The 9,505-nt window shown below is 55.8% G+C and overlaps 2 protein-coding genes across 4 annotated transcripts in view; one reads left to right on the forward strand and one right to left on the reverse strand.

The window, feature by feature from the left end:
• The first annotated feature begins 491 nt into the window (after positions 1 to 491).
• Positions 492 to 2,715, forward strand: TUBB4B (tubulin beta 4B class IVb). 2 transcript variants are annotated; one of them, XM_027902407.1, is made up of 4 exons: positions 500 to 672; positions 780 to 888; positions 982 to 1,092; positions 1,505 to 2,715. In XM_027902407.1, exons 1-4 carry the CDS (start codon positions 616 to 618, stop codon positions 2,563 to 2,565), a joined length of 1,338 nt encoding a protein of 445 aa, XP_027758208.1. In that variant the 5' UTR covers positions 500 to 615; the 3' UTR covers positions 2,566 to 2,715. The 2 variants fall into 2 exon arrangements, with proteins under 2 accessions (XP_027758207.1, XP_027758208.1); XM_027902406.1 differs by having other exon boundaries at positions 492 to 672; positions 780 to 1,092.
• The window catches only part of FAM166A (family with sequence similarity 166 member A), an 11,294-nt gene continuing 4,418 nt past the window's right edge, over positions 2,630 to 9,505 (reverse strand). For both annotated transcript variants that reach the window (XM_027902409.1, XM_027902408.1), the window contains exons 2-6: positions 8,764 to 9,080; positions 7,721 to 7,835; positions 6,509 to 6,603; positions 4,494 to 4,611; positions 2,630 to 2,792 (exon numbers count right to left, since the gene is read on the reverse strand). In XM_027902409.1, coding sequence (XP_027758210.1) covers positions 2,704 to 2,792; positions 4,494 to 4,611; positions 6,509 to 6,603; positions 7,721 to 7,835; positions 8,764 to 9,080 — 734 coding nt within the window. In that variant the 3' untranslated portion in view covers positions 2,630 to 2,703. The remainder of the gene's footprint in view (positions 2,793 to 4,493; positions 4,612 to 6,508; positions 6,604 to 7,720; positions 7,836 to 8,763; positions 9,081 to 9,505) is intronic.

Consider the following 9,505-nt stretch of genomic DNA (forward strand, 5'->3'; position numbering starts at 1 on the left):
CACAGCGCCGCTGCGGCGCCCCCGGGGCCGGCGGGCAGCGGGACAGGGAGGAAGAGGAGAACCACTGTGGACCCGCGGGGAACCCGCCCCTGTCCCGCAGTGAGGAGGAGCCGCCGCCTCCGCTGCGCAAAGCGCGCACACGGCGCCCGCCAAGGGGCGGCTGCGGCGGCCACCGCCCAGCGCCCGCTGCGGAGTCACTGCGACGGTTACCGGGGCACGGCCCCCGCGGCCAATCAGGCGGCGGGAGCTCATCCCCCGGGGCCGCCGGCCAATCGCCCGCGACATCAATCATTCAATTCGGCCAATGGGGAGCGCGCTCGGTGGGCGGGGCGGGCACTCGCGGGCCGCGGGTCTCCCACGGCAAAGCCAACAGACAGCGGGGCGTGGCCAGCTGGAACAGACGGCTTGAGTGACAGCCGCGCGGCCAACCGGATCGTCTCGCTGCTGGAGCCTCGTTATAAGCAGCCAATCGTTGCTGCGCGTGGGCTCATGGGCGGGGAAAAGGCGGCTGCGCGCGCATTCCGCTGCTATATAAGGGCTGGCGGTTGCCTCACGCAGCCAGAGTCGGTTGGGGGAAGGTTAAGGTCCGAGTAAGTGCCCGCAGCAGCCGCCATCATGAGGGAGATCGTGCACCTGCAGGCCGGACAGTGCGGCAACCAGATCGGGGCCAAGGTCCGGGCGGGGAGAGGGAGCTTCGGGAGGGGAGAGGGGGGAGAAGTGGGGCGAGAGGGGCGCGGCCGGCCCGGCGCGGCCGCTCCTGACGCGCTTCTCTCCGGCAGTTCTGGGAGGTGATCAGCGACGAGCACGGCATCGACCCCACCGGCACCTACCACGGGGACAGCGACCTGCAGCTGGAGCGCATCAATGTCTACTACAACGAGGCCACAGGTAGGGCCGGGCCCCTCCCGAGCCGCCCCCCCCCCCCCCATTCCCCCCGCGCCCCCCCCGGCGCCGCAGTGACGGCTCTCGCTGTGTTCGCAGGCGGCAAGTACGTGCCCCGCGCCGTGCTGGTGGACCTTGAGCCCGGCACCATGGACTCGGTGCGCTCCGGGCCCTTCGGGCAGATATTCAGGCCAGACAACTTCGTGTTCGGTGAGTGCGCGGGGGCGGGAGGAGCCGCGGGGTGGGGCAGGGCCGAGCACTGCGGGGCTGCCCCGCCGCACATGCTCCGAGGGACCGGCCCCGCCGGGGCTAATCCTGGCGTGGAGCACCGGGATTGCGGCTGGGAGCAGCTCCCGGGTGGCACCAGAGGTCGTTGCTCTTTCTCGTTCTCGCTGCCGCCTCCCTCGCCGCACCGGGAGAAATGGAGTGGCTGCTGTATCATTGATAATTAATGTTTCCTTGTGCCTGCCGAGCCACTGCAGAGGTGCCTGTGTGGAACCACAGCCCTTGCGCTCGATAAGATAAAAGCTTTTTAGTGGAGTCCGATGCTCTTAAGCTTTGCTTGCAAGCAATGAGCAGGAAGCAGTGACCGTAATCTAATACGAAAATGGCTCTTTTCCAGGTCAGAGCGGAGCAGGAAACAACTGGGCAAAGGGCCATTATACGGAAGGTGCTGAATTAGTCGATTCTGTGTTAGATGTTGTAAGGAAGGAGGCAGAAAGCTGTGATTGTCTGCAGGGCTTTCAGCTTACTCACTCCCTGGGTGGTGGCACAGGCTCTGGCATGGGTACCCTTCTCATCAGCAAAATCCGTGAGGAGTACCCAGACCGAATTATGAATACTTTCAGTGTGGTGCCCTCCCCTAAAGTGTCAGATACCGTGGTAGAGCCCTACAACGCCACGCTCTCGGTGCACCAGCTGGTGGAGAACACGGACGAGACGTACTGTATCGATAACGAGGCGCTGTACGACATCTGCTTCAGAACGCTCAAGTTAACGACCCCCACCTACGGGGACCTGAACCACCTCGTGTCGGCCACCATGAGCGGTGTCACCACCTGCCTGCGGTTCCCGGGCCAGCTCAACGCTGACCTGCGGAAGCTGGCGGTGAACATGGTCCCCTTCCCTCGCCTGCACTTTTTCATGCCCGGTTTTGCCCCGCTCACGAGCCGTGGGAGCCAGCAGTACCGGGCTCTCACCGTGCCAGAGCTCACCCAGCAGATGTTCGATGCCAAGAACATGATGGCAGCGTGTGACCCCCGCCACGGCCGCTACCTGACGGTGGCCGCCGTCTTTAGGGGCCGCATGTCCATGAAAGAGGTGGACGAGCAGATGCTCAACGTGCAGAACAAAAATAGCAGCTATTTTGTTGAGTGGATCCCCAATAACGTTAAGACAGCGGTCTGTGACATTCCACCTCGCGGCCTCAAAATGTCTGCCACCTTCATTGGCAACAGCACGGCCATCCAGGAGCTGTTCAAACGCATTTCTGAGCAGTTCACTGCGATGTTCCGCAGAAAGGCCTTCCTGCACTGGTACACGGGCGAGGGCATGGACGAGATGGAGTTCACAGAGGCTGAGAGCAACATGAACGACCTGGTGTCCGAGTACCAGCAGTACCAGGATGCCACGGCCGAGGAGGAGGGGGAGTTTGAGGAGGAGGCTGAGGAGGAGGCAGAATAAAGCTATGCAGTTGAACACCTGTAAATTTTGTTTAAAGTTGTATGAACTCTCTCTCATTCAAAGGTTCTGTTCGTGTTGTGTTATTATTGCTGTTTCCGAGTCACTTGCAATGCTGTACAGGCACCATTAAAGCAGTTTTCACAGTGCAAAGCCCCGTCTCCTCTGTTCTTTCCGGAAAGCTTCCCGGGTGCCGTTCCCGTAGGTGAGCGCGTACAGGTCCCGGAGGTCTGGAAAAGGAAAGCGGCAGACTTGGCACGAGCGCCCCGTGGCAACCCCCCTGCTCGGCTGCCCTCAGCCAGGTGACAGCCCTGCTGTGGGGACGGGGGAAATTCCTGCTATTCCTTGATGTTCAGGTACTGCTGGAGGGGGGACACCCCGACAGGGAGGGTGGGATTGGCTCCAAGCTGTAGCTAAATTTAGGTCCCTGTGCAGCCTGGCAGGGCAGGGGCTGAGCAGCTGCCGGGCTGGGCACCGAGGGGACACTGCAGGTTTGAGCTGCCTGGGCACAAAATGGTGCCAGCGAGTGCCACAGCACTGAGGGTGTCCCTGGCACCGCCTGAGCTGATCCACAGCAGCTCCTCAGCTCTACAAACCCAGCAGGGAGCTGTGGCCGGGCCCAGGAGTGCTGGGGACAGCTGTGACAGGCTGGGTGGCACCTATGGCTGGGGACAGGTGACACCAAAGCTGTCCCACGCACACAGTGCACACAGCACTGCTGCAGCTGCCCTTAAATCACTGTAGGGGTTTTGAAATTAAATCAGGTGTTGGTGCAGCCTCTGCCTTTGGGGTGAGCTGAACACCTGGCAGGGACATGGGTTTGTCTCCTGAAAACCCTGTACATTAACACAGCATACTGTGGAAAAGATGGGTTCAGTGTCACCTGGAGTGACAAAGCTGGACAGGAGGGAACAGGCTGCTTCCCTGCTGAAGAAATTCCAGTCAGGGTTCTAAATCATAACTGCTTTGGTTTAAAGGTTTTCTGCTTTAATTAATTTTCTCCACCCAGAGCCAGACTGGTTGGAGCAGTTAAAGCTGTGCTGACTCCGGTGGCTCCTGGGGCAGGGAAGTGGGAATGTCAGACCTGCACGGAACAGGCTGGAGGGGGAAAGATGGCAACAGATCCCTAAAGCCTGAATTAACACTGAGGAGGTTTTTGCCCTTGATTTTAGGGTGGGTTTTTCTTGCTCCCTGACTGGCAGGGTGTCCAGCTGGGCTTTTCCTGCCAGGCTTTCCCAGGTCCTGCTGCAAGTCTCACTAAAGCCACAGCCTCTCCATCAGCCACAGCCCAGCCCTGCCTGGATGGTTTTCCCACTCTGCTTTCAAGTCTTCCACATTTTATCTGTTGAATTATTTTCCCTCTGCACTGCAGTAAGGACAAGCCGTGAGTTTGGTTCTCTCTGGTTTCCCACCCACATTACTGAGCTGTGACACAGCAATGCCTTAGTTGCTGATTTGTTGAGAATTTAGCCTGATACCTTCCCCTTACACACAAAATTCCTCCAGACCTCTCCTTTCAGGCAGCACCAAGACATGACAAGGCTCAGGCAGGCACATGTCCTGATGGCCAATCCCATTTCCCACACTTCTTGTGCCATCTCAACCCCTTTGTATCATCTACCTTTTGCTTTTTATCAGACTTTAAGCTTTTCAGAACAGAATCCCTTCCCTGACACGTGACCAGTGGGGTGTCACTGAGTCTCTCCTGCCTCAGTAAGGGGGTGGTGGCTGGAATTGTGGCCTGGTGAGCCTGGCAGTGGGAATTCTGGGCTTTCCCACAGCAGGCACAGACCAGAAAAAAAAAATTCTACTACCTGTGTGCAACATTTCAGCAGCTGTTCACTTCCATGCCACTCCAGCTAATACCAGCACTACTTAGCACAGTAATTAGTATTGGTGACTTTCGCTTTTCACTCAGCTGATGAACTTACGTGGCACAAAGCCTGTGTAGGCAGGTTTCAGTCCACCACTGTTGTAGATTTTGGTGTCTGGCCAGTGTGTCAGGGGAAATCTCATGCCCAAGGTGAAAGGTGGATTTTTCTTCAAAATCTGGGAAAACAAAAGGAAAAAAAAAAAAAAAAAACCAAAAAAAACACAACAACATGAAACAGTTTATTTTAAAACATACTATTTTTACCAAAGTCATGTGCTTTGACTCTACATTACATAAAATATTTAAGCCAATATAAAGCAATTCTCTTTCCAGTTCTGCTTTTTTATCATTAAAAGCCACATTGAAACCTCTCCTTTTTGCACTCCATAAATTCTTCTCCTTGGCAGCAGCCTCTGACAGTGCCCAGAGCAAGTCCTGGCCCAGCAAAAGCCCAAGTCCTAAGGATCTCTGCAGACCTTGGGCATCATCCCCAAGCCCTAAATGCCTCATGCTGTGCTGTGAGCCAGCAGTTCCTGCTGGAGCTGGGCACACCTGTGCTGGGTCTGACCCCTTCTGTGTTTCCACGAGTGCCACGAACAGCAATTAGCCTGTAAATTCCCAGGCCAGGAGGAACAGGAAGGCTTAGGGAGCATCAGAAGGGAGAGTGTAAATCATCTCCTGGGCGAGTCCCTGCCCTCCGCGGGGCTGGGCGGGAGGGTGGGTGTCACAGCCACCTAAAGGTGTCCCTGGAGCTGTGCCACCCCCTCGGAGGGGTGGGGGGTCACACCCTGGGGCCACGGAGCCCTTTGTGGCCGCGGCTCTTTACGCGGCTCTGGGGAGGGAGGGGGGTGAATTCGCCGGGTGCGGGCGGGGAGCAGCGATCCACGGCACAGCCCCGCGCGTCACCTAGGGCAACAGAGATTTAGGGCAGAAGATTAGTGGCTTGAAGTCAGAAGCCATCTTAGGTAGAACTGTGGTGTGATTCTCTCCCCTTCGCGTGTCTGTTCCCCTCGGTGCTGCTGAGCCAGCCGGGATCCCGCCGGGCCCCGACACCTCCTCCCTGATTTACTGCAAAGGGGCAGAAAGGCTCTGCAAACAGCACGTTCAGTTTGGACGATGCCTGGGGTTTGTTCTGGTGGCTCCACTGCAATTCCTGTTCGCGGCAGGCAGCAGGGAGGGAGAAGGGAGCCGGAGCAGGGAAACACATCTCGGCCAAAGCACGGCGCTGCCCTGCGCGCTCAGCCCCCCGACTCATTCCTCCCCAGCTGATTTCTCTGAGCTGGGGGTGCTCAATCTTGCATGTTTTTCCTACATCAGAGGCACGACAGCGGATCCCGAGGAGCAGGAAGGGCTGGAATGTCGTAGCCTGCTTTTAGGGAGCTCATATGCGCTCAGCGGGGCTGGACCAGCGAGGCTGCTGCATCCCAGGGATCTCCCTGCATTCCAAGGATCTCCCTGCATCCCGGGGGTCTCCCTGCACCCCGGGGATGCCCCCTGCACCTCGGGGGCAGGAAGGGATGTGCGGCTTTGAATACAAACTATTAACTGCTGGGGGAGGGATCTCCTTTTCCCATGATGTGGCTCTTAAAACACAGTTTTCCTGTAGGGATATTTCTCCCGAAAGGAGGAGAGAGAAGACCTAGGTCCCTTTAAGACAAATGATGTTGGTAAAGGAGAAAGCCTTGCAACCAATAAAAAGGGAGACACATCCACCCAAGCGGCACAGGAAGCCATCCAGCACTGCCATCCAGATGGAGAAGATATATTCCATAAGGGAAGAGCAGAGAGTTGTATCCTGTATTTCTGCACTCAGAGCAACGTTTTTAACAGCCACCTTTGACCCAGCCCTCAGTAGATTTGCTTAATCCTTTCATGAACTCATTTATCCTCCCTTGATGTCCCAAGGAAACAAGTTACAGAATTTAATCACTCGTGGGTTTTTTTTTTTCAGCATTACCCAATAGCATTTGATTTGGCTTGTACTTATAACCCAGTTCTGATCCCACCACTGAAAACTCAGGTGGATCAGCATCAACACTGTGCACATTCTTATTTCAGCACTATGTAATCTACCTGGTAGTTGTCAAATTCCTTCATTGCCTTCCTCACACCAGGGATGTAGGTCAGACCAAGATTGTTGGTGAAGCAGGGGATGAATCCAGTGTACCCTTTGGATGAAGGCAAGAGAGAACATTTTCTGCTTGAGAACACACATATCATTTAAGGACCACCCAGTCTGGAAGTGGAGGAGCCTGGGATGGATATAAATCCCCAGAGTATAGGAAGGAAAAATTAATCTATTTAAACTGTAAAATTAACTCTTACACCTGAAATATTTTCTCTGAAAGAGGTTTTTTCTTATGATTCCCAAGGAAAACACAGTGGGCTGAACTGATTTTTGTTGTTCTCCACGAGTATGGAAAGACCATTTTCTTGCAGTCTTTTGTTACATCAAGAGCTCTTTAACGTTCTCTCCCAGTTTAATACACATTCAGGGACTAACAACCAGGGGTCCAACCTTTCCTCCTCATCTACTCTGCCCATCCAATACATTTCCAGAACAGAAACCTGTATTAAGTCTAAAACTACATAAGACACAGAGAGGTAGAAGCTAAAAAGCATCAAGAGCTCCCTCTTTCCAAAGGAATGCTTTGGAGAGGGAAATTTGTCTTTTGCCTCTTAAAGCATGGCTGTTCTCTCATTTTAACTGGAATATTGTGATCCCTGTATTCCCGTGGGCCACGGTGGAGCGAGATATCCCACCCACTGGTGTCAGACCCTGGAGGGGGAGCTCAGTCCAACACCCATCACAGCTCTGCTGCTGCACAGGAACCTTCTTCCAGAGCAAGTGTAAACCTTGTGGGACAGGGTCCATGCCTTTATGGTGGTGCCACACACCACTGGGGGTGGATTTGGTGATTCAGGAAAACACCTTGTTTCTGGGAGAGGAATGACTGCCTCAGTGGGAACAGATGCTCAGAGCCACTGGGGTGGGACAGAGCCCAGAGCCTGTCCCTCCTCACTGTCTGGAGCCTGCAGGGAGCTGAGGGGGCTCCTGAATCCCTTCCACCTGTCCTGTCCCCTGGCTCTCAGCATCCCATCCACAGGGGTGACAGCATCCCAAGGAAACACCCCTGCATGGAGAGGAGCGGGGGCATCCTCCATCCCAATGTGTCCAAAGGAGCTGGAGCAACTGGCTGGTGCCTCTGAGGTTTGCCCATGGGGGACAAAGGGTGACATGATTTCTTCTGAGGTGGCTGCACGTGACCCCTCCCTCTCTTTTACCTAAAGTGACTTTCTGTCGGATGGCATTTGGGACAGGCAGTATTGGCAGTGGATCTTCTTGCTCCTCATGTGGGATCTCAGCCCCTCCTGGCAGCGTGAAGCCTCCAGTTTCGAGCTGTTTAATGGAGAAGAAATAAAATAAACACCAGTAAAACCCACTTCGTCCCTTTGGCTCCATTGCTTAAAACACTGCCAGGGCCTGGGAATGGCAACTGCCATTTCCAGTTCTTCCCAGCTTCATATTCAGAGCTATTCCAAGGATTTCTGGTACAGTCAATTTACGGGATGAGCAAGCAGCAGACCTTGCAGAGACCTTTGCAAAATCCCCATGGAGAGCAAGGGGGGCTTTGGGCGTAAACTCATCTGCAAATCTGTTTCTGAGGGCAAGGAGCAGGAATACCCCTTCTTGGGATTTATATCCAAGCCAGCTTTTGACTCCGTACGTCAAACCTCTAATCTCTGCCTTCAGAGGATTTGCAGAGCCACGGCTGCTGGAACGTGACAGATGCTGAAAGTGGCTTGGGAGGGAATGCAAGGCACAAACACGTTGGTCCAGAGTGACACCAGCTGTGGGAGGCTCAACAGCCCCAGCTCCACAGGCAAATCCCAGAACCTGTGTTTAAATGAGGGGTAAGGATGGTGGGAAATTCGGGTTGGGTGGGGTCAGAGACCCGGCATGGAACCAAAGGTGCAGGGAGGGCTCTGCTTTCAGGAGCAGGAGGAGGGTGGGATCAGGGCTCCAAGGGCATCCACTCAGCCCAGCATAAAGCAGGATCTGGTGACTGGGATTGAAGCTAAGCCCAACCAAATGAGCAGCCTTTTCGAGTAGGAATCACCACTAACGATTAAAACAACTTCCAGAAGGTGTAGTAGCCGGGAACACTGGTGTGTCTGACCTTCCACTACACAGTATGACAAACTTCCCACCCTTGCCCTTGCCCTCCACACCCATATGAGATTCCACCCTCACCCCCTTGCCCCAAGGAGATCCCCCCACGCCCAGCAGTGCCCGATGCCCCGTCCCTCGCCGCGCCACCACTCACCGCCCTGCTCGCCTCGCAGGGGCCGCAGAGCTGCCCGGATCCGGGCCCCTTCCCCTGGCAGCAGGACAAGGGCACCTCGGTCAGCTGCTTCTCCCTCTGCTCGGCCGCAGGGTGCAGGGACAGCCCCCCCGGGCCCCACTGGTTGGGCCAGGTCTGGTGGGCGCCGGGCGCGGCCGTGTCCACGGGGCGCTCCCAGTGCGTGGGGTTCATGTGCACCATCATGGGCTCCTCCTGCGCCCGCCCCGGCCCCGGCAGGATGGGCCTGGGCCCCAGGAGCAGCTCGGGAGAGGTTGCTGCAGCATCGTAAGGAGAGTACCCTGTGGGACAGAGAGAGTCAGGAGGAAGGAGTGGCCCAGGGAGGGGATTCCCCGTCGTGATGGACACCCCCCACGTCCCTCTATAGGATGGGAAAGGAAGCTGGAGTTCAGCAGCATAGAATCGTTGAATAGCTTGAGTTGGAAGGGATTAAAAGGATGAGAGAGTCCACTCCCTGCACACCACACAGGCTGTGAGAGCCATCAGCTCCCTCAGGGAAACCTGCACAGAAAACCTGCACGAGTCAAATGACTTCACATGTATTCCCAAAGTGTAAAATACCAGCCAAGCCATGAGGAAGGGGAGATGAGCTCAGCTGGTCAGAGCACGGTGCTAAAAGCACCACAGTTGTGGGTTCAATGCCTGTACAGGACATTCACAGCCACAGCCCCCAGGGAATGGCTGGAGCTGTGTCAGGGCAGGCTCA

The sequence above is a fragment of the Empidonax traillii genome, unplaced genomic scaffold (genome assembly GCF_003031625.1).
Source record: "Empidonax traillii isolate 1590-97213 ecotype Southwest subspecies unplaced genomic scaffold, ASM303162v1 scaffold869:size279042, whole genome shotgun sequence".
In the NCBI taxonomy this organism is placed as follows: Eukaryota; Metazoa; Chordata; class Aves; order Passeriformes; family Tyrannidae; genus Empidonax; species Empidonax traillii.